Source organism: Dryas octopetala, chromosome 3 (genome assembly GCF_963921425.1).
Source record: "Dryas octopetala chromosome 3, drDryOcto1.1, whole genome shotgun sequence".
NCBI lineage: Eukaryota > Viridiplantae > Streptophyta > Magnoliopsida > Rosales > Rosaceae > Dryas > Dryas octopetala.
In genome coordinates, this window is record NC_141368.1 from 3,132,001 (window position 1) to 3,158,635 (window position 26,635).

The 26,635-nt window shown below is 36.4% G+C and overlaps 5 protein-coding genes across 5 annotated transcripts; 2 read left to right on the forward strand and 3 right to left on the reverse strand.

The window, feature by feature from the left end:
• The first annotated feature begins 523 nt into the window (after positions 1-523).
• Positions 524-8,213, forward strand: ATSMC2 (Structural maintenance of chromosomes (SMC) family protein). Its single transcript, XM_086235419.1, has 21 exons — positions 524-841; positions 1,017-1,697; positions 1,845-1,988; positions 2,108-2,398; positions 2,497-2,682; positions 2,765-2,938; positions 3,012-3,071; positions 3,317-3,379; positions 3,656-3,738; positions 3,953-4,049; positions 4,447-4,563; positions 4,679-4,897; positions 5,207-5,347; positions 5,417-5,584; positions 5,659-5,843; positions 5,964-6,057; positions 6,128-6,216; positions 6,342-6,567; positions 7,004-7,078; positions 7,341-7,493; positions 8,062-8,213. The coding sequence occupies exons 1-20, from the start codon at positions 524-526 to the stop codon at positions 7,458-7,460; spliced, it is 3,531 nt and encodes a 1,176-aa protein (XP_086091545.1). The 3' UTR covers positions 7,461-7,493; positions 8,062-8,213.
• Positions 8,214-10,170: 1,957 nt separating this feature from the next.
• On the forward strand, positions 10,171-12,515 carry LOC147289606 (NAD(P)-linked oxidoreductase superfamily protein). The gene is made up of 5 exons (XM_086235404.1): positions 10,171-10,290; positions 10,669-10,844; positions 11,215-11,458; positions 11,981-12,160; positions 12,277-12,515. Exons 1-5 carry the CDS (start codon positions 10,171-10,173, stop codon positions 12,502-12,504), a joined length of 948 nt encoding a protein of 315 aa, XP_086091530.1. The 3' UTR covers positions 12,505-12,515.
• On the reverse strand, positions 12,516-17,061 carry LOC147289607 (uncharacterized). The gene is made up of 16 exons (XM_086238300.1): positions 16,707-17,061; positions 16,533-16,616; positions 16,244-16,317; positions 16,125-16,158; positions 15,955-16,013; positions 15,705-15,820; positions 15,604-15,640; positions 15,327-15,424; positions 15,080-15,135; positions 14,507-14,780; positions 14,208-14,311; positions 13,669-13,725; positions 13,325-13,390; positions 13,166-13,240; positions 12,840-12,930; positions 12,516-12,668 (listed from the first exon to the last, which is right to left on the reverse strand). Exons 1-15 carry the CDS (start codon positions 16,752-16,754, stop codon positions 12,868-12,870), a joined length of 1,245 nt encoding a protein of 414 aa, XP_086094426.1. The 5' UTR covers positions 16,755-17,061; the 3' UTR covers positions 12,516-12,668; positions 12,840-12,867.
• Positions 17,062-17,337: 276 nt separating this feature from the next.
• Positions 17,338-22,773, reverse strand: LOC147289608 (uncharacterized). Its single transcript, XM_086236217.1, has 16 exons — positions 22,458-22,773; positions 22,252-22,335; positions 21,979-22,052; positions 21,842-21,875; positions 21,697-21,755; positions 21,467-21,581; positions 21,277-21,314; positions 21,007-21,104; positions 20,758-20,813; positions 20,172-20,400; positions 19,773-19,882; positions 19,121-19,177; positions 18,789-18,854; positions 18,620-18,694; positions 18,224-18,315; positions 17,338-17,826 (listed from the first exon to the last, which is right to left on the reverse strand). The coding sequence occupies exons 1-15, from the start codon at positions 22,629-22,631 to the stop codon at positions 18,253-18,255; spliced, it is 1,332 nt and encodes a 443-aa protein (XP_086092343.1). The 5' UTR covers positions 22,632-22,773; the 3' UTR covers positions 17,338-17,826; positions 18,224-18,252.
• A 692-nt stretch (positions 22,774-23,465) lies between these two features.
• On the reverse strand, positions 23,466-25,922 carry LOC147289609 (F-box protein At5g07670-like). Its single transcript, XM_086237653.1, has 2 exons — positions 24,440-25,922; positions 23,466-24,008 (listed from the first exon to the last, which is right to left on the reverse strand). Exons 1-2 carry the CDS (start codon positions 25,720-25,722, stop codon positions 23,684-23,686), a joined length of 1,608 nt encoding a protein of 535 aa, XP_086093779.1. The 5' UTR covers positions 25,723-25,922; the 3' UTR covers positions 23,466-23,683.
• Between the last annotated feature and the right edge of the window lie 713 nt (positions 25,923-26,635).

The window sequence follows — 26,635 nt, forward strand, 5'->3', positions numbered from 1 at the left end:
TATCTGAAAATCTGAGTTGTGCAAAAGCTTGTTTGCATACTTTATGAACCTATATTTTCGAAAAGATAATCAAATTTTCCACCAACTTGTTAATGAAAACATTAGAAAATAAATATTAATTGTTCACATATTTGGCACATTGTCTATGTGTTGGCTTGATTGGTTATGTGATATTCTTATTATTTTTTATAAAAAAAAATCTAGGTCCTTAATCCCTATACGATGTCGTTTACATGGTTCAAAGCCCAATAGTCTTTCTTACAAATCCAATAGTGTAAGGCCCAAGATAATAAATAAATCAAAGGCTTAAATTTCCCCTTTCGTTTTTTTTTTGAATCGAGGCCAAAGTAGTTTTCCCGCCTATGTACGTGCCGCGTGCGTCTGTTAAAATTAGAACACTTCTGACTTCTGATACTTTTTTCAAAGAGAAGCAGAAGCTAGTCTAGGGTTGTCCGTACACCCGCTTTGAAATTGGAGGGCTTTTAGAGTCCTGTAGGTCGTCTTCATACTCAAAAGCGAAGCTATGTACATCAAGGAGGTGTGCTTGGAGGGGTTCAAGTCCTACGCGACGAGGACGGTGGTGCCGGGTTTCGACCCGTATTTCAACGCCATAACGGGTCTGAACGGGTCGGGCAAGTCCAACATCCTCGACTCCATCTGCTTCGTCTTGGGCATCACCAATTTGCAGCAGGTCCGCGCTTCCAATCTCCAAGAGCTCGTCTACAAGCAAGGCCAGGCCGGAATTACCAAGGCCACCGTCTCCATAGTCTTTGACAACTCCGATCGCAATCGCAGTCCCCTCGGCTACGAGGCCCATCCCGAAATCACCGTCACCCGTCAGGTATGTCTTATGTGATTTTTGGGTGTCGTTTTGGTGTTGAATTTGGGGTTTTCTTGCTGAAAAGTTGAATATAGTGACAAATTGATGGAATTGCATCTGGGTTTTTTATTTTTGGGTGAAAAAAATGAAGCCTTTTATTAAGTATGTGATAAGAAGCCATTGACACGTTGTACAGATTGTGATTGGCGGAAGGAACAAGTACTTAATTAATGGGAAACTTGCGCAGCCAAGTCAGGTCCAGAATCTTTTTCACTCCGTGCAGCTCAATGTTAACAACCCGCACTTTCTCATAATGCAAGGGCGCATTACCAAGGTGTTGAATATGAAACCCCCTGAGATTCTGTCTATGCTTGAAGAGGCTGCCGGGACGAGAATGTATGAAACCAAGAAGGAGGCTGCTTTGAAAACACTTGAGAAGAAGCAGAGTAAAGTTGATGAGATAAATAAGCTTCTTGACCAGGAGATACTGCCTGCCTTGGACAAGTTGAGGAGAGAAAGGACACAGTACATGCAATGGGCTAATGGAAATGCGGACTTGGATCGGATTAAAAGGTTTTGCATTGCGTATAATTATGTTCAAGCAGAGAGGATTAGAGACAGTGCAGTGTGTGAGGTGGAACAACTGAAGTCCAGAATTTCGGAGGTTGATGATGAAACAGGAAAGATGGTGACAGAAATACAGGAAATGGAGACACAAGTGTCCAAGTTGACTGTTGAAAAGGAGGCTAGTATGGGCGGAGAAGTAAAATCTTTGTCCGACAAAGTAGATAAGCTTTCTCAAGATCTTGTGAGGGAAGTGTCTGTACTGAATAATAAAGAGGACACTCGTGCGACTGAAAATGAAAATGCTGAAAAGGTAAGTGGGTCTAGTCTATAACTCACTGCATTTTTCTGTATGCTATATAAGGTTCGTCTAAGTTTGTTATATAGTTATTCATTTCATTCCTTATCTTAACTAATTGACTTAGCACCGCATTTATATTTTGCATCATGATGTTGCCAGATTGTTAGCAATATTGAAGACTTGAAGGAGTCTGTAAAAGAGAGGGACTTTGCTATTAGAAAGGCTGAAGAAGGAGCAGCTGATTTGAAAAAGAGAGCAGAGGAACTTTCTCAGAGACTGAATGAGTATGAAAAGGAGTACCAGGTAAAATTTGTATCTATATGTTGGGTTTCTACTTTATACTGTCAATGTTACTGATTATGCTTGTATGCAAACCAAATTAACTATGATTATGGTGATTCATTAAAAAAAACCATGTTTAGGGTGTACTAGCTGGCAAGAGTAGTGGAAATGAGGAGAAATGCCTTGAAGATCAATTGGGTGATGCCAAAGTAGCTGTTGGGAGTGCTGAAACAGAATTGAAACAGCTAAAAACTAAAATAAGCCACTGTCAAAGGGAGTTGAAAGAGAAAAGTAATCAGCTAATGTCAAAGCGTGAAGAAGCTGTTGCTGTAGAGAGTGAGCTTAGTGCTAGAAAAATAGATGTGGAAAATGTTAAAATGCAACTGGAGAAACTTACATATAAGGAGGGCCAGATGGAAGCATTACAAAAGGTTAACATGCTTTCTCTTTGATCTTTCCCTTTGCACCTAAATAGTTTATCAATCTCAATTCGGTTAATTTTTCTGTAAATGAATGAATATTTCTTCAGGATCATGCATCTGAGTTGGATCGGGTGCAGGAGTTGGAGGGTGAAATACGATCTTATTTGGAAAAATTAGGAAATGTTGAGTTCACATATTGGGATCCTGTGAAGAATTTTGATAGGTCCAAGGTCAAGGGTGTAGTTGCAAAACTTTTTCAAGTGAAGGATAGTTCTGCGATGACTGCCTTGCAGGTTAGGAATGAATTCATAACAAGTAATTTCATTTCATGACTTATAGATTATGTATCAACCCTACCATTGATTCAATTTTCAGGTTACTGCTGGTGGAAAATTGTTTAATGTTGTTGTAGACACAGAAAGTACTGTAAACCATCTTATTCAGAATGGAAATCTTCGAAGAAGAGTAACCTTTATACCTCTGAACAAAATAAGACCTTTCCACACCCCCACAGAACAGTTAAATCTTCAGAAAGCTGCTTTTGAAATGGTTAGTTTCTCTATCAATAGTCCCTTTTCCCGCTCAATCAAGTAGCTTATTTGCTGAACACCTTGGTTTCCAGGTTGGCAGGGAGAATGCAGAACTGGCACTTTCTTTTGTTGTTTATGATGCAGAATTGAGGGTATGTTTTGCGGAGGCTCATATATTGTGTTAAAAACTTAAGCCTGATTTTAATTTTTGATACATATATTATGGAGTGTAGAGAACTCTTTGCTGTTTCTCTATACTTAGACAATTGTGGGTGGTTGGAATTTGTTGTAGGCTTCTTTTCTTTATTTATTTCTTTTTGGATTTTGTGCTGACACAAACAACGGACATTTGGAATTTTATAATTGTCTTTTAATTAAAATTCAATGTTTATTGCAGAGGGCTATGGAATACGTTTTTGGATCAACCATTATTTGCAAAACTAGTGATTCTGCAATGAAGGTAGGCACACATTTGCTACTTTGTTCCTGTATGACATTTTTTGAACAGTGAAATTCAAGGTGTAGCTTTTGTATTCGCTTTGGATATGGCTTAGTCGGAAGTTTACCTTGTTCCTCTTTTTGTGCTCAATCTTTTTGCATGCAGTTTTACTGATCTTGCTTAAGTTTGATTTGATTGTGAAGTAGCCTGATTCTATAGTATTGTCTTTATAGACAATTTATATCTTTATTTAGGAAGGTGCATGACACAATCTGCATCTCCATGAATGTTTTCTAGCTTTTTAAGAAGGATATTTGCAGTGTCACTCTTGAAGGCGATATCTTTAGACCCGGTGGCCTTTTGACTGGTGGAAGCCGCAAGTAAGTCATTGTTGCCCTTAGTTCAAATTGGTATATATGCATATATATCTGATGCTTTTATACCCCTTCTTGCAAAGTTTTTCTGTTGTTAATATTTTCCAAACTTGTTGTCTTCATCATTTGTATGCTACTCCGAGTAATAAAAAATGAGTTTACTTTTAGACTTGTTACGTTGAGTTAGTCAGCCTTCTAAAGCTGCAACTTGCTGTTACAGGGGTGGGGGTGATCTGTTAAGGCAACTTCATGAGCTGGCTGAGACTGAACAAAAACTTTCTGTCCATCAGAAAAGGTTGACTGAAATTGAAGCTAAGGTTGACCTTGAGCATCCTTTTCTCTTTCTCTGAATAAGAATGAATGAACATTTATTTGTGCATATCAGGGCCCCTTTTTTTTTTTTTTTTTTTTTTGCAACTCAATACATTAATAATGTTTTGTTTTTAGTGGTTGTTTTTGCATTTCCTTGGGCATTTATATATAAGTTCGACATATCTTTGACATGTTATTTGCTTACATGTACTTCTAATATTGTTTAGTTTTCAACTGTATTACTAAGCTGCCTAACCAAAACAAAAACAAAATTTTTCGTAGTGTGTGGATTTTGACTTTTAAATATGATGTATATCTATGTTTTAGATTTAGATTTAGATTTAGATTTTTGCATGAAAATATTTCATTTGATCTATTTTGTTTTTTACTTCTTCATTGCAGATTACAGAGCTTCAGCCTCTTCATAAGCAGTTCATGGACCTTAAAAAACAGTTAGAACTTAAATCGTATGACCTTTCGTTATTTCTGGGCAGGGCTGAGCAAAATGAGCATCATAAGGTTTTGTTCCATTCCTCTCTTTCTCTTGGCATAGGAAGCACCCATTCATGTTGTCAACTGCCTTTACTGGTTCATGTAATCTCATGATTTATAATTATCTTTTTGTGATTCCTAGCTTGGTGAATTAGTAAAGAGGATTGAGCAGGAGCTTCAAGAAACACAATCTGCAGTCAAAGAAAAGCAACTTCTATATGAAGATTGTGTGAATAAAGTTTCATTGCTCGAGAAATCAATCAAAGAGAATGATAATAGCCGGGAGGGAAGGCTCAAAGATTTGGAAAAGAAGATTAAAGGAACTAAAGCTCAAATGCAATCAGCTTCAAAAGATCTCAAGGTAGGTTTTCATATTGCTGAGGTGTAGTATAGAGATTGTCCATGGCATCTTGTTTGAGCTTACCTTTCGTTCAACTCAACCTGATGATTGCTGATGCTCATGGTTTGCAGATATTGCTTCTTGTACTTTGTTTGGCTGGCCTGTCTAAGCCATTATTATAAACTGTTATGTTTCTCTCTTTTACCATCCAAATTAAAGAAGTTTATGTGACCAAATAATAAACGACATTAGTTGCTGGGTTTATAAATATTTGCCTGATTCCAAACTAGCTCTTTAATTTTTTTGTGACATGGTTTTACTCATTGCTAGGGACATGAAATTGAAAAAGAGAAGCTTATTATGGAAAAGGAATCTGTTATAAAGGAACTTACATCTTTGGAGACTCAATTATCTTCTTTGAGAACACAAATTGACAGCCTCACTTCAGAAGTAGAAGAACAGAAAGCGAAGGTAAACTCTGATATTTTTATTTGACTAGCTTTGTTTACAGTTTTCATGCTGCATGCATCTCTTTTGCAGGTAGCTTCTACAAGAAATATTCATGATCATGCACAAGCTGAGCTCAATTCGATTCGTATGAAGATGAAGGATTGTGATTCCCAAATTAGTTGCATTGTTAAAGAGCAGCACAGACTTCAACATAAACTTAGCGAGACTAATCTTGAACGCAAGAAGATGGAAAATGAGGTAATCTTTTAATTGCCTCTGTATGTTCTCCATAATATTATAAGCTGATCAACCTCCTTTTCAATTTTTTATAGGTAAAACGAATGGAATTGGAACAGAAAGATTGCTCTACGAAAGTTGACAAATTGATAGAGAAGAATACCTGGATAATCTCTGAGAAACAGCTATTTGGAAAAAGCGGCACTGATTATGATTTTGCATCACGGGATCCTTGTAGTGCAAGGGAAGAACTTGAGAAACTGCAAGCTCAACAGTCTGGGTTTGTGACTCATAATTTTCTTTTTCATCATTGTTGTTTTTAATTGTCTGCTTCAAAGACTGAAAGTATTTTCATTTTGATATGTTCTAAAGTAATGCTATTCCCCCCCTTCTTTTGTAGCCTTGAGAGAAGGGTGAATAAGAAAGTTATGGCAATGTTCGAGAAAGCAGAAGATGAGTACAATGATCTAATGTCTAAGAAGAACATCATTGAGGTTGGTTACCTTTGATCTGTCTGAATACTGTTTACCTTGCTTTTACTTATTCTAGGCTTTCCTTTCTTAGAATGACAAGTCTAAGATCAAGAAGGTGATTGAAGAGTTGGATGAGAAAAAGAAGGAAACATTGAAAGTTACTTGGGTCAAAGTTAACAAGTGAGTTTTCTTTTATGTGATCACCTGCTTTGAAATTCGTAGTTGACTTTATAATTAGTTAATTTGTTCTCTATGTCTCTGATGTTCTTGGTTCTTTATTTCACAACTACACTTTTCAAATTCAGTGATTTTGGATCTATCTTTTCTACCCTTTTACCCGGCACTATGGGAAAGCTTGAACCTCCTGAAGGGTGTAGCTTCCTAGATGGCCTTGAGGTTCGTGTTGCATTTGGGGGTGTTTGGAAACAGTCCTTGTCAGAACTGAGTGGAGGTCAACGATCCCTGCTTGCACTTTCTCTAATCTTGGCATTGCTTCTATTCAAACCAGCTCCACTTTATATACTGGATGAGGTATGCTTAACTTCTCCTTTATGATATTTTCACCTTCTGATAATCCAACCAATCCACTAATGGACATTATTACCAAATTCCTTTAATGTTTTCTGTTTTTGTTTTTGTTTTTTTTTTTCTTGGAGTAGGTAGTAGGCTGCTTATAGTACCTGCAGTAGAATTTGTTTGAAATTAACATATCGTGAGTATTGTTTTTACATGTATTTGCTGCTATTTGGGGAGTGGGGGTGGGAAGTGGGGGTGGGATAGTGATGCTGCTGTTTCAATTCTAGGTCTTGTAGTCTAATACAGTATAAATGCAAAGCATTGATCAAATGCCCATTTTTGTTCTTTATATTCCCGAGTGTCCTTATTTGATCTATAATGCTGGTTCTATTGTATGTTGCTCTCTATTTGTTTAGAATCTTAGATAGCTTGTCATTCTATTCATTTACAGGTTGATGCAGCTCTTGATCTAAGCCACACACAGAATATTGGAAGAATGATCAAAACTCATTTCCCGCACTCCCAGGTTTGGTGAATTCTCTCATTTCCCGCACTCCCAGAACATTGTTATATTTTTTAGCCTTGCATAGCAGGCACCATTTTTCTTCATGATAGACTTTCATTGAAACCTCTGAATAATTTCGAAACATTAAAGGGTTCTAACTTTGGATGTAATATTGTAAGAGGATCATAGGAATGACGGCAGTTCATTACCTTTTATTTGGAGGCTTAAATAAGAAATAATGTGTTGTTGTCTTCACCTTTCTCTTTGTTCTCACATTTTGCAGTTTATTGTGGTTTCACTGAAAGAAGGCATGTTCAATAATGCTAATGTTCTTTTTCGGACAAAATTTGTGGATGGAGTTTCAACTGTTCAAAGGACTGTTGCAGCTAAACAGAACAAGTGATTTTGGTTATTTTTGGGCAATCTTGCAAATTTGGTACCCCTCCAGTCTCCATACTATATATATATATATATCTAATATTTTTTTTTTTCTTCCCATGCTCATTTTCAGTTTGGTAGCTCCTTTAAGAAAAACAAGTTGCGTTTTGGGAGCCTATTTCTACTGAATAAGTTCTGGCTTATCTATATTCTGGACTGGACAATTGATATACACTGATAGGGCTAAGGCATGTCAGAGTTGAATTGTTTTGGGATTGCAGTGTGTACATGTTACTAAAGAACGACCATGTTATCAAATTTTGGAACCACTGATACACAACTAAGCACTATTGAGATTTGAGGCCCCCCCTTTGTTGCAGAACTGTAATGATGGAATTACCGTTGTGCGCTAAATATTGACTCAAATATTATCTTTTCTCACTTGTAGATGTTATTTTGATCAATTATTAGCAACTTTCTTCATGGTGCTCAGGGCCATGGCTATAAACTTTGACCTAGGCTTTAGCTAATCCAATGTGGACCTCATTCCTTTAAACTTATGTGGGCATATGGAAGTTGATAACCACATACATGCTGACTTGTCTAACTTTTCTGTTTTGGTTCAGATGGTCATATCACGCTGAATGAAAGCTTCGCGGTTTACACATTGATCCTTTCCTGTGAAGCTTATGTATCAGGAAAATATGTACGGAAAACTTCTTGTTTGTCTGCACTTGTAAGGATAATTTGTGTAACCTATTTTCAGCTTTCATCTATGTAAAAGTGTAAATATACATGTAATCTGTGCTCAACTTTGTTTCATGGTTTTTAGATTTTTAAATTTATATATTATCTTCGTAAAATAAAGAAAATCCCTGAGATGATAGGAACATGAGAAAATCCCTGCTTCACATGACAGGATTTTTAGGATCCTGATGCGTCTTTGTGACGGTGCTAAAAAAATATGCAACATCTCTTGTAGATGTAGTGAATGTCTTCAAAATCTATTTCATTATAATAATAATAATATCATCGAAGAGATTGAAAATACCTGTAATGTTTTCACCCCTTTTGCGTTTGATTTTGGTTTTCCCCCAAAACGATTTGGCATATATTATAAATATATATGATCCTAAACATCTAAATATCTTCATTGTATAATAAATCAACTTGGTCGTGGTACTTGGGTCGGTGTTATAGAGAATTTTTAATGTGTATAATAATTTTGAATGTGTAATTGATACACTATCATGTGGTGTAAGTGTAATCAATTCAACGTATAAGGGTATTATTGGACGGTATGTATATTTCTTTTATGATATAATATGAGGGCTGCTATTTGCACACTCTTAAATTTCTTTCTGCACACCCTTTCTGAAAAAAAAAAAAAAAAAATTCAAGAGAAAAGACCATTTGGCCCTTCCCTCACCCACACACCCCCATCCCCATCTCCCCCCCGTACACACCCCCTTGCTTTGTTTTTTTTCCCTCCGCCCCATCACCACCTTCCTCGCACCAGCAGCACCACCACCTTCCTCGCACCAGCAGCACCACATTCCTCGCACCACCATCTTCCTCGCAGCACCACCACCTTCCTCGCAGCACCACCCAAAACAGCCACCATAACCAGCCTGGCAACCCCTCCTCGGCTCCTCCCTTTCTCCTCTCTCTCTCTCTCTCTCTCTCTCTCTCTCTCTCTCTCTCTCTATCTCTCCTTCCTTCTCTCCTCTCACCCAAGCAGACAGCCAAACTAGTAAAAAAAATAATAATAATATTCATATATATTATGACACGTTGAATTAATTATATTACGTAACGGTATTTTGATCACACTGAAAAATCTCTTGGTATTATATCTGTTCTATTTGACCCCTATATTGAATTCATATATGGGATTAACAATTCATGTGATAATTGCTGATTTTCGTGAAAGTGGAAAGCAAATTATTCAAATCGGTTGTTTCTTAACGAGTCCTATAATCGTACATTAGACAGCATGAACTTCAAAATTAAGCAATGTCAACTATGATAAAACCTTCCAATGTGCTTTCATTGGACTTTTGAGCAATGTCAACTATGAGAGGGCAAGACTGATGGAGTAATATGCTATATAATATATATTAAGATGTTATATTTAAAATTTCCATTGACTTTCTTGGCAAAATAAAAAATCCATTGACTTGAAAAGATAAATAATGCATTGAAAAATTTGCATGTCAAATACCCATTAAAATATTTGTGTATATTATTGTTGGGAGTCAACAAACCCCATAAAGATAATTATTTTGCACGCTCAGGCATTTTCCAGGTCTTCATGTCTTGGTAGAGAGAGAGAGAGAGAGAGAGAGAGAGAGGAGGAGGGAGGAGGCAACACTTGTAGTTCTTAGAAGTAACGGTTACTTTGAGAGTGCCACAGAGGCACAGACTAGTTGACTTTTATATAAATATGCATAAAAAAAAATAGTATTGTTTTTTCGTATACAGAGAAATCTTGCTCTAAAAGGATGCTCTAAGATACTTGCCTCTGGGCATTTGGGCCATTTCATGAAATCCCTAAAGACATGGAAGATCCCATGCTTTGATTTGTATGCTTCAATAATTTTGAAGTGTCCTTAGGGAAACAGTAAACAATGTTGACATTTGGCTATGTCTCTATAAATAGGTGCAGCAGAGACCCATATTTGCATTGTGGGTAACAAACACACACACACACATACAGATAGAGAAAGAGAAAGATGAGGAGCAATCAGGTTCGCTTGAATTGTGGAATAACAATGCCTATCATTGGGTTAGGCACTTATTCCTTCCAAAATGACAGGAAGACAACAGAACAAGCTGTCCATATGGCCCTTAAGGTACAAACCGTACACAAAACACACACCCTCCTCTGTTTTCAAATTCTTCTGCTTTCAAACTTTTTTGTCTTGTTGACAATAAAATCAATGAGCAATGAAATGCATTGTAACGTTTAGCTCCATTTCCGATTTATAGTTTTAACATCTAAGTATAAAGAAAATCTAATTCATCTGTTTTCAAACTTTTTTGTCTAGTTGACAATAAAATTAATGAGCAATGAAATGCATTGTATTTAGCTCCATTTCTGATTTATAGTTTTAAAATCTAAGTACAAAAAAAATCTTGCCTACCACAACTTTATATTATATCCGTCTTATAATAATTGATCACGTGATCAATATAGATGTTTCTAAAATGAATTATTGGGTATAATGCAGATGGGTTACATGCATTTTGACACTGCGAAAATATATGGTTCTGAGCCTGCTGTTGGAAACGCTTTGACAGAGGCAATTCTAAATGGGACAATAGAGAGAGAAGACATTTTTGTTACATCTAAGTTATGGGGGAGCGATCACCATGACCCTGTTTCAGCACTCAAGCAAACTCTAAAGTAAGCACTGCCCATTAGCACACATATTTACACTCAATTAATTATAGTTACTTTCACTTCTTTTCTGACTAAACTGGGAACATTTTAGACCCATATGTCCTGCATTCACTCAAATTGCATGTGAGTGCATGAAAATCATCTCGGATTTCATGAGTAGGATCTCTTGAGATCCCACCTCTTTTTGGTCAAAGATAAGGAAAATCATGGCGCAAAAATTAATGGAATCCTCTTTTAGTATTTTGAGGATCCATGCAAGTTGATATTAACAAACCCATCTACTCAGAATCCAGAAGAGAAAGATATAAAATATATGTACAAAATCTGTACCTGCTAAATATTTTTGATATTAAATTTGGAATATATGATGCAGGAACATGGGCATGGAACATTTGGACATGTACCTAGTGCACTGGCCAGTGAAATTGAAGCCATGGGCTTGTGATGCCATTCCAAAGGAAGATGACTTTGAAGAATTGGACCTAGAGACCACCTGGGCTGGGATGGAGAAGTGCCTGGACTTGGGGTTGTGTAGATGTATTGGTGTAAGCAATTTCTCCAGCAAAAAAATTGAACAGCTTTTGGATTTTGCCTCTGTACCTCCAGCCGTCAATCAGGTATATTACTATGCATAATTCAAGCTATAATAGAAAGATAGACAAATAAAATGTATGCATCTGTATTGTGTTATAAGTTAACTAATTAATCATGACTTTTTTACAAGTTAATGTAGTCCAATAATATTACTACATTAACGTGCATAATGGTATTAGGCTTGAATTGAAGCTAATAATTTAGAACTTTTAGAACATTTGATTCAAAGAAATAGTAAAGTATATTTACGTGTCAGGTTTTAGTTATATTTTGTTTATATTTACGTGTCAGGTTTTAGTTATAACTTACAACGTTATGAAGATTGTAAGGTATAAAATATGATTTATTTTATCAATAGCAAAGTCAATAATTTAGGTTTTCTAACTTTCGTGGCAAAAAAAAAAAGGGTTTTCTAACTTTCTCTTGGTAAATCCTAAAATGAATAAAATCAAACAAAATAGTATATAACTATATACTTGAATTTGTCAAATATGGATATGGTTCTCACCAAATCAATATTCATTATACATTGTATATATTCACAGGCGGAAATGCACCCAATGTGGAAGCAAACAAAACTTCGAGGGGTGTGTGAGGCCCACAAAATCCATGTAAGTGCTTATTCACCACTTGGTGGGCCCGGGAATTCTTGGGGCTCAACACTAGTGGTGGACAGCCCAATCATCCAGTCCATTGCCCTCAAACGCAAAGCAACTCCGGCCCAGGTAATCATCAAAATCAAAATCAAAATCAAGCCCCAATTTATTTATTTATCTATTTACTTTGTAATAATTAAAGCTAAAAATATCATATGTTTATTATTGTCTTTGCTCAATATAAGGTTGCCCTAAGATGGGGGTTATCAAAGGGATCAAGTGTGATTGTGAAAAGTTTTAATCAAGAAAGGATGAAGGAGAACATGGGGGCAGTTGATCTGAAATTGGACGATCAGGATTTCTTGGAGATAGACAAGTTGGAGGAAAGGAAGATCATGAGGGGAGAGTTTCTAGTCAATGAAACTACAAGCCCATACAAGTCACTTCAAGATTTATGGGATGATGAGATTTAACATTCTTGTATTTGTATGTACCTTTCATCTCCAATGATTTACAATTTCACTACCAAAATCAATATAATCTTTTTTTCTTTCGTCAACCTTTGGATTATCTACCATGCCACAATGCCACATTTGATCTTCTTCTCAAGTTTTGTGTAAAAACATAACAAAGGTACCTGAGCAAGAGGGGAAAGGGTTAAAATATGTCACAAAAGAATGAAGAGCATGATAATTTTCTTCATTATTTAGCTAGTACTGATTAGATTAAAGGAAATTGACTAAATATGTAACCTATTTCACATATACTGTTAAAAAATAAAATCATATTAGGGAAGTCCAACTCATACCTGCCTTGGGCTAACATCTGAATACAATCTAATTTTCCACAAGTCGCCTACCAATTTCATTGAACACTGGAGAAATGCCTTGCTCAATGCACTGGACAAAGAACTTAGTTAATTATCAGGAAGGGAGATAAAATTAATAACAATGTGAGCTGGTTGAGTAAAATAACTACTGAGTTATGTAGTTGTCTCATTTTCCAGTCACTCTGGCTATTTGAAATTTCTTGGAAATGTTTTTTGATGAAGGCATAACACAACAATACCATTTGGGATTGATCAATTGGAAGCAGCAAAGGAATGCATGAATTTGAAATATTCAACAGAAGTACCTCAAGAAGATATCCATGCAGCCAATCCAGTGTTTGGTTGAATGTGGCTGCTGATAGATTGAGAACTTTCAATCCCTGTGTAAATACAAATAACCAAGGCTAAACCATTAGCCAATTCAAAGATAAAATGAATCAGAAATTACATGAAGACACGCATACCTCCGAACTGAATGAGCAAAGATAGTCCTGAATGGTCTTTAAGTTTCTTACTATCTTATCTTTGTCCTAGAAAAGGAAAGAAGAAGGTTGGAAAAAATTGTTCTCACTTATAAGCTATCTTAAAAAGAAAGGAAGAAAGCAAATCTAAATGAAAACTAATCTCAATTAACAAACACTCATGATGTTATGGAAATGAGGAGAGAAAAATAAGCTCAAAACACCAGTATGCAACACAACTATGAAACAGTGTTTATTCACTCTATAGTAGTTTAAGTTTAATCGAGATCAAAATATCTATATCTTATATTTCATAAATAACAAAAAGAATATAAATTTTTTAATACCTGGTATAGAATTTTATCACCACATGTACCAGTTGATAACCATTCCTCTAGTAATGCCTGCAAATGAGAAGTCTAGTTATACAAAATAATGCAAGATTGAGAACAGAACACAAACAATGAGGGAAAGCCTGAACATAACAATAAAAGTAAAGAAGACAACTTTTAGTTACATCCTTGCTTATGATGCATGTGAATTTGTTCCTCATGCAACTCGGTATGTATTTGAATTTGTTAAACCACCTCCTTATGATGAATCTGTCAGGGATTGCAATTACTTACGAGGTGGTGTAACAGAATTGTAATTACTTATTTTCTTCTGCCTACCTTTGTCCATTAACTTCACTAATGAATGTGCATGCACAACAATAGATGTCACAATAGTTATGGCATAAATCCCATGTTACTTGCAAAAAGGAACCTAAAGCAACCAAAGCTAAATCCTTTACACAATGCACTCACCCACACAAAACAAAGACAGGGAAAAAGATAATTTGTAGAAAAAATAAAAACTATATAAGTGAAAGAGGGTGTGATCGCACATTATGATCAAATTCAGCCATCTTCAGAACTAGAGGTATAATTATTGGTGCAGGAGCAGACTTCTCTTTCTTAACAGAAGTACTTTTACCTGTCTCTGGTGCACCTGCACTGCAACAAAAGTAGTTAGTATGTGTATGAGTGTGATTTGTATGGATCACCTTTAAGAGTTTCACCTGAGCCACCAAAAAAGGTAGTTACAGGACTAACAAATTCACTGTGTGATTAATAACAATAAATTTCTGAACAAAAGTAAAAGTAGTTGAATATAACATAGATTATCTGAACAATGGGGGTTAACCTTTGTTCTCAGAAACACTTCCTGCTAGACCAATAGCTTCCAGGTAATCTGCGACTTTGTTCACCTTGTTAGCTATTGTCCCTTGCTCTGAACTGACATGCTCAGTACAGTTGCTAACTCCAAAATGACTTCCAATATTTAGAGAATCATTTTCTGTTTTGGTTCTGCAATCATATGATGCAAAGGGGTTTGCCTCCGGAGTTTTCTTTTGCACAGGAGATGGTGATTTAGTTTCATAATCCATTATATAAATGTTTGGATCCAAATGTATTCCCTGCCATTATCATTAAAAGACGATGGAAACTATCCAAGATGAGAGTGAGACAAACTAAGTGCACAGGAAGTTTGCTAATGCTTATGACATTGTCATTGTAAATTTGTTGAGGCAAATAACTCAGCATATATGACCTCATAACAGTACCTCTCAGCTTTTCACCATAGAATATTCAATACAGTGACAAGGTTAGCTCTCTCTCTCTCTCTTCCCCTCCCAAACTCAAAAAAGAGTTATGAATTGACAACATTAAGTTACAATATAATTTATATCCACAAAAGCATGAACTTTAACAATACCTCTATTATTATTGGCTTTCCATCTTTCACTGCTTTCTTCAAATCACCAGCCAATCCTGGGAAACACATGTTACAGAACAGAGACCATAAATAAATAGACTAGAAAAAAATGCAGGAAGAATCTAGAGAGAGAAACTGCTGGACAAGCTCTCACAGACCTCTAAACTATTCTGATTATCCAAAGGTTAACTTCAAAAATGGTCATTTGACTCATCTCAACAGATCAATATGTTAATAAAGATACTACCTTTACGTACAATCCTGCATTCCCTACAAAATTCAGTAATTAACTCCTCAGAGGAGCTGAACTCTCGTGCCCATAATGGAGTAGATGCCAATGGTGCACTGGATTGGATGAAAAGAGAGAATAAGCACAATAATATTGTTCATCAAAACAAAAGCCTTAACTTGAGTAACAATAATTAATCATTTAACACAGAAGCATTATTCTTTTGGAATAATATTTGTTTGTGGGCTGCACATTCAAATGTAAAATGAAGGAAACAAATCAAATTGACACATACTCTGTCGCTGTGCGCAGCAATTCGTATACCACATCAAATAAAACATCAAAGGCATTACTATGCAACTCAAAAACAGATATAAAAAAGAAAAAAGAAAATAACCTGCATGACATTAAGCAAATGCAGCCTTTGTGAAATTTGGGTAGCGATGGTGGACTTTCCGGCACAGGCAGTTCCGCATACAAGAATAATTAATGGGACTCTAAGATGGTGAAATCTGAGAGAAATTAACCCCCCACAAAACAAAATTAAGGACAAAAACCATTACCATATAATGCAGCAAATTAAAAATTTACCATCTTGTTCGTTTATTCAGTTTCTGGGCATTTGCTGAAAGTAATTTAGACTGACCTGGTCATCATCTTGTAACGGTTTATGTACTCTTCCCCATAACCCCTTCGCTCCATAAGCTGCACATACAGAGATGTGTAACCTTAAACAGTTATACAGTATCAAACTGATTATCTTGTAGTGGTTTATGTACTACTTTTGTGACAGCTATACAAACATGACAATATTACCTTAAACAGATTAGCTTCTAAATCAAACTGCGAGCTGCAACACAAGACCAGAATGCAAAATGAAACCAATAGAAAAGTATAAGAAGAAAAGATAATTATTAAAGGAGGAGACAACATACACATCTAGAAGGCTATTGTCTACGAGAAGCTTCTTGAGCTCAAGAGAGATTTTAATAGCTACATGATTTGGGATCTGAATGATCACCACCACAAAAAATTCATAAATTTATAACCAATATAATTGCATCATCAAAATGTACACCAAGAAATAAATAATTGAATCATTAGCCAAATGAAGCATAAGGAAATACAAATTGAATTGAAGCCCGCACACCATACTATTTATATTTGAGAAGAATATATAATATGAATCTTTAATATTGAATTGGGGTTGAGTGGAATTGAGACCTTAGTGACTGTTAACATTTGGCTGAGCAAAAACCTGGAAAACACATAGTAGTGATCCGCATGCTCCCCCAACCACACCTTCACCTGTTTTTAGGACAATTAGTAAATTTAAGAATCTGATTTTCACGGGAACCAAACAGCAGTTAAGAAAAAGAGAAGAAAATGAATTAGAACCTTGACAAAGTCGTATTTGGAGGAACCGTGGTTTATCTTACGACCCATATCAATGTCCCGCTGCAATCACTCAAAGTGCATGCGAGTACTGCATGTATCATCTCCTTCAGATAATAATAATGATATTCCAGCATTTCATTCAATTCAATGAAGGATACTCATGATAATGATCCATGCAGAGGTTGATATTATCTTTGATGTAACAAACCCATATTCCATTTTCAGAATATTATACGTACAAAATAATATTCGATATGATTTTTTTGTATTAATTTGTAATGGTAAAATATATGTTGCAGGAACTTGGGCATGGAACATGTGGTCATTTACATAGTGCAGTAGCGGCTGAACCTGAACAATGTAGTTTTAAAGACAAATAATTGAAAGATAAAATAAAATAAATCTCAGTATGTGATTGTAGATTTGTAGGATATGAATTAAAGGGTCACTTGGTGGGGCCCAGAAATTCAGGGATCAACAATACTTGTGGTGCATTACAATTTCCATGACATGTGGTTATAATGGTTTTAAAATGTCATATTATTTTAGAGGTTTACCAGGGTCCGAATATTTAAGCTGACAACGATTCTTTCATAATGCAACAAAGTTAGGAGGTTGATAAGAGATTCCATCGTCAGAAGATTCAGAACTCTATTGGGGTGGGGGGTTCCAAACATACAGAGAAGGCAAAGGAGGTGCAGCACGTACAACTCAAACAGAAAAGACCTACAGTCGTATATTTTCTGTTGAACATCCATAAAGTGGTTAAGCACATCATAATCTAAAGTTATACATACGAACACTATGAATACAACAATTTATCCAACAGATTTTGCATGCCAGCCAGTTTCAGCAGAGCCTGTCATTTGATCTGTCACTTCAAAGAAGAGCTGAAGTTTGGAGAAGTTTGGAGAAGTTTGGTTGCATTACAAGAGGCGGGATATTCGTCGGAATTCAATAGGATTGCATTGTGGAAAGAGTGCCGTGTATATAAAATTTAGTTTCACAAGCGGCTGCAGCAAGGTTCTCGTACTTATCTTGTTATCCATTTTGTTTTCCGACATTTGATGTAAATCGTCCAACCAATTTGCAAGTTCTGTGTAAACCTTAGAAAAGGTACCTACACGAGAGGGGAAGAGGGTTATTCATCTCATAACACAACGGTCCCAACCTCAGAAAAACAACAGAAAACTGTCATAAAAGAATGACATCAAACACTAACCAAAGCACTAACTAACCTAAGGGTAATGAGCATAATATTTTTCTTCATTACTTTTACCTCTATTATCATCTTTCCCCCTTTAAAATATCAATATATCAAAAGTCAGAGTGGACTTGAATTGATTAAAAATAGGATGCAACCATTCAAAACCTGATTTAGTTGAATCAACCAAAATCTTTCATGTGCATTTATCTTGTAATGATTAGTTTAAAGAAATATAATACAATAAGTAACCTATGTTACATAAACACCATTAAAAAAAATAAAAATCAAATTATGGAAGTCCAATCCATACCTGGCTTTGAGCTAACATCTGAGTGCAATCTAATTTTCCCCACGCTGCCGACCATTGTCATTGGACACTGATGAAATGCCATGCTCAATACACTGGATAAAGAACATAATTAATAGGGAAAGAGATAAAATAGAAATATGAGCTGGTTGATTAAATTCACTAAGAACAAGATGTAGGATCATGGGAGGGTCAAGCAACAAGGAAGTGGGTTATGTAGCTGTCTCATGTTCCAGCCACAGTGGCTATTAAATTTCATGGAAATTTTTGTTGATGAAGGCATAGTACAATAATATCATTTGGGACCGATCAGTTGGGCCATAATCATCCAAACTTTCCAGGTTTAAGAAGCAGTAAGTTGGCCGGGACAGCACGAATTTAAAAATTAATCAGAAGTACCTCAAGAAGATATCCATGCAGCCAATCCAATGTTTGTGGGAATGTGGTTGCTGATATATTGACAACTGTCAATCCCTGTTTGAATAAAATGACAGAAAAGAATAAACAACGATCAACCATCAGCCAATTCAAAGATAATATGAATCGGAAATGATATGAAGGCCCATACCTGTGAATTGAATGAGCAAAGATAGTCCTGGATGGTTTTTAAGTTGCGTATTAGCTTATCATTGTCCTGGAAATGAAAAAACGAAGGTTGGGGGGGGCATTGTTCTAACTTATAAGCTATGTCAAAAAGAAGTGAAGAAAGCATGTCTAACTGAAAATACTTGAGATGTTATGGAAATGAGAAGAGAAAAATAGAAGCTCAGAACAGCAATATGCCACACAACTATCAAGCACTGTATTCACTCTATTGTAGTTTGAGTTGATCAATCAACAACACAGTCGATATCTAATATTTCTTCACCAATAACAATGAGAATATAAAATCATTAATACCTGGACTAGACATTTATCACTAAATGTACGAGTCGATATCTCCTCCTCTAGTAATGCCTGCAAATGAGAAGTATAATTATACAAAATTATGCAAGATTGAGAATAGAATGCATACAATAAGGGGATAACTGAGCATAATAACAGTAAAAGTAAGGCAAGTATCTTGCAGTTACATCAACAACACCCAGAAAAGCTCATGAAATTCTTTACCAAGAGACAAGGAGAAAAGTATGAGAATTTATATTAATATTTTCCTGAACTTCCCAAAAAAAAAAAAAAATCCTGAAAAACCATATCTTATCAAGTGTATCCTAATGATGCTGATTCAGGATTTAGAGGCCTACGATGCAGAGAGGAGAGCAGGGGCAGTACTAGCATTGCCAATTTTTGCAACCACAACTCAATATGCATTTAAATTGGTAATTACTTATTTTCTCCTACCTACCTTTGTCTATGAACTGCACTAATACAGGCACTTGCATAACAATTGCTGCCACAACTACTTTTGAGCATAAATCCCATGTTATTGCAAAAAGGAACCAAAGCAGCCAAGGCCAAAGCCTTTTATACAATGAAATCACATACACAAACAAGGACAGGGAAAAAGAATTTGTAGCAAAAACTATATAAGTGAAAGATAATGTAACCACACCTTATGATCAAATTCAGCCATCTTCAGAACTATAGGTATAATTATTGGTTCAGGACCAGACTTCTCTTTCTTAGCAGAAGTACTTTTATCTGTCTCTGGACCTCTTTCACCTGCACAGCTACAAAAGTAGTTAGGGAACTGACATCTTAAAGGTTCAACTTCTATTCACTTCAACAAATATTATGTGGATGTGTGCGGTTGGGGGTGGGACTTTGTATGTGTTTTCGCATGTGTATGGCTGTATGGTCCTTTAAATTTTTCACCTAAACTGTACCACCATAAAAGGCAGTTACAGAACCGACATCTGCACTGTGTTTTAATTAAAAAAAAATTCTGAAAAAATAAGAGTGGTTGAACAGAACATAAACATTCTGAGCAATTTCCACAGTGGGGGTTAACCTTTGTTCTCAGAAACACTTCCAGCTAGGTCAATAGCCTCCATATCTGAGACTTCGTTCACCTTGTTAGTTGGTGTCCTGTGTTCTGAGCCACGTCGAGAATCATTTTCCATGTGTGTTTTGGAATCATCTGCTGCAATGGGGTTTGCCTCCTGAATTTTCTCTTGCACAGGAGCTTGTGTTTTATTTTCATCATCCATTAAATAAATGCTTGGATCTAAATGTATTCCCTACCATTATGATTAAAAGACAAGGAAATCATCAATGATGAGAGTGAGACGAAACAAGTGGACAGGAAGCTTGCTAATGCTTATGGCATTGCCATCATAAACTTGAGCCAAATAATTCATACATATGACCTAATAACAGTCCCTCTTTATTATTCAGCATAGCAATGTTCAATAGACTGTGACAAATATTATAGCATCAAATGTATATGAAGTGCTTACACACATACTTTGAAAATTTCATCTTTAAATAAGAAAATGAAAAGGCAAAGGAAGACATAGAAAGAGAAAAAACTATGAAGGGACATAATTAAGTTACAATATCATTTACATCCACAAAAATATGAAATTTGATCATACCTCTATTATTATTGGCTTTCCATCTTTCATTGCTTTCTTAAAATCACCAGCCAATCCTGTGAAACACATGTTTCAGAACAGAGATTATCGATCAATAAACAAGCAAAAAAGGCAGATAAAATTTGATATCAGAGAGAGGGAAGCTGTTGGACATGCTCTCACAGACCTCAAACTATTCTGATTATCAAAAGGTTAACTTCAAAAGTAATGATCTGACTCATCCCAGAAGATGTATTAAAAAGAGACTACCTTTACGAACAATCCGGCATTCCCTACAAAATTCAGTAATTAACTCCTCAGAGGAGCTGAAGTCTCGTGCCCATACTGGTGTAGATGTCAATGGTGCACTGAATTGGATAAAAAGAGAGAATAAGCACTCTAATATTGTTCATCAGAACAAAAGGCTTAACTTAAGCATCAACAATTAATCATTTTAACATACGAAGCGTTATTCTTTTAGAATAATATTTGTTGGTGCACTGCACATTCAAATGTAAAATAAATAAAATTGAGACATACTCGGTTGATGTGCGCAGCAATTCATATACCATATCTGTCTGTAACAATCATTAAAAGGAAAAAGAAAGAAAGAAAGAAAAATTAAAATGAAATGTCAAAGACGTCTCTGTGCTACTCAAAAACAGTCAACGCATGGGAAGAAGGGAGTGAGGAAGGGAAAGAGAACACCATGACAGATATTGAAAAAAACCTGCAAGACATTTGGCAGATTTAGCCTTTGTGCAAGTTGGGTAGCAATGGTAGACTTCCCAACACAGGCAGTTCCACAAACGAGAATAACTAATGGCACTCTTTGATGGTGAAATCTGAAAGAAATTAGCCCCGCAAAAGAAAAAAAGAAGGGTATTATCAGAATTTACCATCTTTCTTCATTTATAGTTTCTAGGCATTTTTCGAAACTCGAAAGTAATTTAGACTGACCTGGTCATCATCTTGTAACGGTTGATGTACTCTTCCCCATAACCCCTTCGCTCCATAAGCTGCATACACAGATATGTAACTAAATTCAACTAGAAAGTCTACCAAGTGTACTACTTTTGTGACAATTACACAAGCGTGACGTTACCTTAAACAGATTAGCTTCCAAATCAGACTGTGAGCTGCAACACAACAAGAATAAAAATGATACCATTTATAAAAATCTAAACAATAAAACAACAAGAAAAGAAAAAGTAGAAGAGAATAAATGAGAAGACGGCATACACATCTAGAAGGCTGTTGTCTATTAGCAGCTTCTTGAGCTCCAGAGCGATTTTAATAGCTACATAATTTGGGATCTGAAATCACCACCATAAATTCATAGTAAATAACAATATAATTGAATCATCAGAATTGACCAAAAGTAATAAACAATCGAATCATTCGCCAAATGAAGCATAAGTGTATACAGATTGAAATCAGGCACACACACTGACACACATATATACATATATATTGAAAATCAAAATACTGAAATGGGTTGAGGGGAAATGAGACCTTAGTGACAGTTAACATTCGGCTGAGCAAAAACCTGGAAAGCACGTAGTAGTGATCCGCATTATCCCCCAACCACACCTTCACCTGTTAATTTCATAACAAAGACAAAAAAAAAAAAAAAAAAAAGAGTTTTCGATTCTGATTTTATCGGGAACCAAACAGAAAGAAAGAGTCGGAGGGAAGGAAGAACCTGAATTAGAACCCACCTTGACAAAGTCGTATTTGGAGGAAGTGTTACGAGAAGAGAATCGGTTGGAAGTCAAAGAGACGCCTTGCTGATGAATGTGACCGTCCAAGTCGTCTTCACTGCTGTTGTGGTGGTGGTTGGTGTCGTCGTAGCTGTTAGGGATTGATACCTCCACTTCCTTGCCTTTCTTCATTCCTGTTTCTATGTGTGCGTCTCTCTTCTGTGTATTCCCATTTACAGTGATTAGAACTTTCAACCGTCAGCCATGTTCAGTCACCGTGTCAGCATCATTGCTGGCTTATTATTCCCTGATCTTTTTTCCCAACCTTTTTAGGTTTTTGCCACGTCATTCTGATGGCTGGTGGAGGCTCTTGTTTTTTAAGTTTTTTTTTTTTTTAAATAATTACAATGAAGGAAATCGAAGTTTGGCCGTATCTTAGTCAATCATTACTTAACTCACTCACACTGCATCATCAAAGGCTTTAAAAAGTTTTGATACACTTCAGAATTGATGAGTGTACCAGAAAATTATTATATGAGACGGTGGTGTTACCAGCAGGGTCCTTATCTCAATACACTCAAAAATCAATTAGATATTTTAGAATTTCTTTTTAGGAACTGGGTATTGATCAAATTTTTTGGTGCATTTAGAAGCCCCTTAAAAAAAATTGGGATGTGCTTCAACCCATTCATCATTGAATGGGTTCATTGGAAGAGCATTTTGCAACTCAAAATTGTTGAAGACAGCAAAACTGTTGATTCTTCATGCAAAAGAAGTGCAGCATTTCAAAGCACTATACATCTCCCTTCTCCAAAGCAGTTGGCTGGTTCTTAGTCTTCTGACAATGTGATTCTTTTATTTGAAATAGTGATAAGAAGGCAGATGATATATGACAAGGATGTTCAACAATAACACTGATCACAGATTGCAATGTTTTAATTAAGAGCATTATAAGCACAGTAGAAGGCAGAAGCAGAGTCAAAACAAGAATTAGATCATTTGCACCATGAAATTTAGATTATGGCTAAAAGGGTTGCCCAACATGCACTAAAGGAGAAGTGGGTCGGGCAAATCTATTACAATTATACATCCTTGGGTGTTCCCTCAGTGTGGAAGAATTGAGAACAATCTTCCTCTGTCAACATCTGTGCTAACCATCTAGATGGCAACAAAATGAGCACTGTAACTATAGGATGCTGATACAGTCTCCATAACAAGAGTAATAATGGCAGCTTCGATTTGAATCATCTGTGTATAAAATCAAGCAGCAGATTCTGATCATCAAATAGAAACTTCAAGTCTCGAGTCTTCCTGAAAAATCTACTGCCTTTCTTTCCCAAGGTGGTTCCCACAACGCTTGATGGAAGAAGAGATTTGGTGTCTGGTCTCCATTTCAGCTCTTTGAGAGTGGAGAATAAGATTGAGAGTGCAGGAGATATCTCCTTGTCCTTTATGTTCTTGCATGACACTACTGTAAGGTGTTCAAGCTCCTTCCAGGAAAGAATCACAGACTCCAGACCCTCTGTTGTTAGCACTGAGCATCCTTCTAGGGATAGGAACTTCACCCTCCTATGAGAACATTGACACCCATTAAACAACCAAGCAAAATTATCAAATCTAGTCATTTGAATTCTTATGTACCCTCTTTTCAAGTCCCCATGATAAACTGTAGCTTGTCAAAGAGGTAAAGCAACATGATGATTCAATGACCAAGAATCTTAAAACAAAGGTTTTAGTCCCCTTTTGATTTGCTTTGCTTTAGAACCTCAGCAACTCTATCAGTATTAATTGCTGAACAAATACATGGCCTGTCAATTATTCAAGCAAATCAAACTATAGAAACTTGGTACTGTTGATTATAATCATGCTACAACTATCCAGTCATACACCAATGGTCTCAGAACATTAAGAACAGAATTCTTAGTACAGCATTTAGAATCTTAACATGACAATATCAATTCAGACAACCAAAGACATACAAAGCAAAAAGAACCATCTACCTGCAAGTACTTGCCAGCCTGAACATATCATTGTCCAGTCCCCAACAGTCCTGAAACACAATCTCCCTGGCGGCTTCACATACCATAAACAAAGCTCTCACACTCTTCTTGTCCCTCAATTGACACTTCTGCAAATGTAACCGCTCAAGAGCCAGACAAGAACCCAAATATTCATCGTCTGGCCCCAGAATAGTTTCAATTCTCTTGCAAGACTGAAACCTCAAAGTTTTCAAATTCTCACAATATGGAAGCGCAGCCAACCATCCACCATCCATCCTATGATCACAGAAAGTCAATTCCTCCAACATTTGGCAACACTGCCCAATTGCCTTAATCCCATCAAAGCTTCCTTCACATCCACAAAGCTCAAGCTTTACCAATCTCGTACACCCTTGAGCTAAAATTGTCAGCCCAATATCCGAAACCATTGAACTGTAAAGTCCCTCTACATTTGCAACCAATTTCAACACTTGCAAATTCTCACAGGCCGCAATCCCACGCAGCACATTGTCACTGCACTTGTGCAATTCCAATTCTTGCAATGTGGGACACTCCTCGGCCACACTCAGCAACCCCAATTCACTAGCACCAATCAACACAAGCTTGCGCAAGTTGGGGCACCCACTCGCCAACCCACTAAGCCCTCTATCAACAACCTCAACAGGAAGCAAATTAAAACTTTCCTCGAAAACTTGCTGCTTCGGCCAGAATCCAGAACCGGTATGCACCGAAAACATTCTACAACTCAACAAAATGCCCGAATTTCGGTCCGAAATCAAAGACCCAGATAGCAAATCCACGCAGGTGAGGTTGGGAAACCTCGAAACTAAGCGACCCGATTGGAGAAAGTTCCAGTCCAAGACCTTGAGTGACAGTACAAGACGGCCTTGGAGGTTGAGCCAGCGCTTGCAGACGAGCGAGTTAGGCTTGCGCTGCGACTCGGGAAGCTTGTTAAGGATTTTGAGCAGGATTTTGTCGGATAATAGAAAGGTACGGTCAATGTTTGCAGAATTGGGGGTTAGGGTTTTGTGGGCGGGTTTAAACTTGGGGTCTTTGGGTGAAGCGAGTTGCATGGCGAAGATGACATGCTTGAGGGACGTAGTGTTCTTGAGCCAGAGGTCTGACCAGCTCGGTGGCCTGTTCTTCAATGGTGGCAATGGGCTAGTTTTTGGGTTTGTCTTCTCTGCCGAGATGGGCATCGTCGTTTCAGACCGTTGCTCTTCTTCTGCTTCTTTTCTGTATCCCATCTTGTTTTCTCTCTCAGTGCTTCTTCCTCTCTGCATTCACATTTTTCTCTGAGTCTCTCAGGCTCTCAGCCTCTCTCTCTCTCTCTCTCTAGATTTTCTCACTACGAATTGCTAGATTTTATGAGGGCAAAGAAAAAAGTTTGCTAGATTTTCTCTCTCTCAAACTTGTTTATGCTTCCATATCTAGACTTTTCCGGGTAAAGGATTTGAATGGGTCGGAGGTTCTGAGGTTTCCAAATTCGTCATTCCGAATTTCTAATCATTGACAAACTCTCTGTGGCGCCTTTTGTTTTTACTTCTAGTTTTTGAATCTGGTACTTTTATCCAAGGCCTTTGAAAAGTTGTACGTAAAAAATTTCAATTTTTTTTTTTTTTATCTCCGAAAGCAAATATACAAGAAATCAACAATTATGTGAAATTTCATGTAATGAACTTTCAATTTTTTCACCCTAAACATCAAACTCACAAATTACACACGTTGGTGGGCAATTTTACCTTCCATTCATTTAGTGATGCATTAGACCACAATTTTACATCATATGCGTGATATAATTTAGATTTATTTATAAAATATAATATAGCCCATTGGTTGTCCCATCAAAATGACCGTTAAATAGCCGTTTAGAATTCAAATCTCTTTTGAAAGGTGGGGACAGAAACCATGGCCAGGGAGCATGATAGATCATCTTTTCAACGCATCTAAGGAAAGGATAATTTTGGAAAAGGCCCACAGGATTATTGTTTTCTTATTTTTGCTAACAAAAGGAAATATATTTCTTCTTTTTTGCTAACATTATTAATTTGGTAACTTAGCATTAATATTGTTGTTATGGTAAGTTGTAAACATTAAATTAAGTGAAAGGGTCTGGTTGTAGAAAATGGATTTATTGCTTTGAGGCATTCCTGAGTTTAACGAGCAATACTCATACAACACATTTAGTTTTTAATT

What these genes read in the sequence shown, in the direction of transcription:
- ATSMC2 (XM_086235419.1), top strand. Translation starts at nt 524, where the DNA reads ATGTACATCAAGGAGGTGTGCTTGGAGGGGTTCAAGTCCTACGCGACG. An exon ending in AGAAAGCTGCTTTTGAAATG is followed by an intron (nt 2,939 to 3,011) that starts GTTAGTTTCTCT and finishes CTTGGTTTCCAG; the next exon opens with GTTGGCAGGGAGAATGCAGA. An exon ending in AGCAAAATGAGCATCATAAG is followed by an intron (nt 4,564 to 4,678) that starts GTTTTGTTCCAT and finishes TGTGATTCCTAG; the next exon opens with CTTGGTGAATTAGTAAAGAG.
- LOC147289606 (XM_086235404.1), top strand. Translation starts at nt 10,171, where the DNA reads ATGAGGAGCAATCAGGTTCGCTTGAATTGTGGAATAACAATGCCTATC. An exon ending in CTGTCCATATGGCCCTTAAG is followed by an intron (nt 10,291 to 10,668) that starts GTACAAACCGTA and finishes GGTATAATGCAG; the next exon opens with ATGGGTTACATGCATTTTGA. An exon ending in TACCTCCAGCCGTCAATCAG is followed by an intron (nt 11,459 to 11,980) that starts GTATATTACTAT and finishes ATATATTCACAG; the next exon opens with GCGGAAATGCACCCAATGTG.
- LOC147289607 (XM_086238300.1), bottom strand. Translation starts at nt 16,754, where the DNA reads ATGGGTCGTAAGATAAACCACGGTTCCTCCAAATACGACTTTGTCAAG. An exon ending in CCAAATACGACTTTGTCAAG is followed by an intron (nt 16,617 to 16,706) that starts GTTCTAATTCAT and finishes TCCTAAAAACAG; the next exon opens with GTGAAGGTGTGGTTGGGGGA. An exon ending in TGGCTGAATTTGATCATAAT is followed by an intron (nt 13,726 to 14,207) that starts GTGCGATCACAC and finishes TCTCATTTGCAG; the next exon opens with GCATTACTAGAGGAATGGTT.
- LOC147289608 (XM_086236217.1), bottom strand. Translation starts at nt 22,631, where the DNA reads ATGAAGAAAGGCAAGGAAGTGGAGGTATCAATCCCTAACAGCTACGAC. An exon ending in GACAACAGCCTTCTAGATGT is followed by an intron (nt 21,876 to 21,978) that starts GTATGCCGTCTT and finishes GTTGTGTTGCAG; the next exon opens with CTCACAGTCTGATTTGGAAG. An exon ending in TGCATGGATATCTTCTTGAG is followed by an intron (nt 18,316 to 18,619) that starts GTACTTCTGATT and finishes TTCTTTATCCAG; the next exon opens with TGTATTGAGCATGGCATTTC.
- LOC147289609 (XM_086237653.1), bottom strand. Translation starts at nt 25,722, where the DNA reads ATGCAGAGAGGAAGAAGCACTGAGAGAGAAAACAAGATGGGATACAGA. An exon ending in AGGCTGGCAAGTACTTGCAG is followed by an intron (nt 24,009 to 24,439) that starts GTAGATGGTTCT and finishes ATGTTCTCATAG; the next exon opens with GAGGGTGAAGTTCCTATCCC.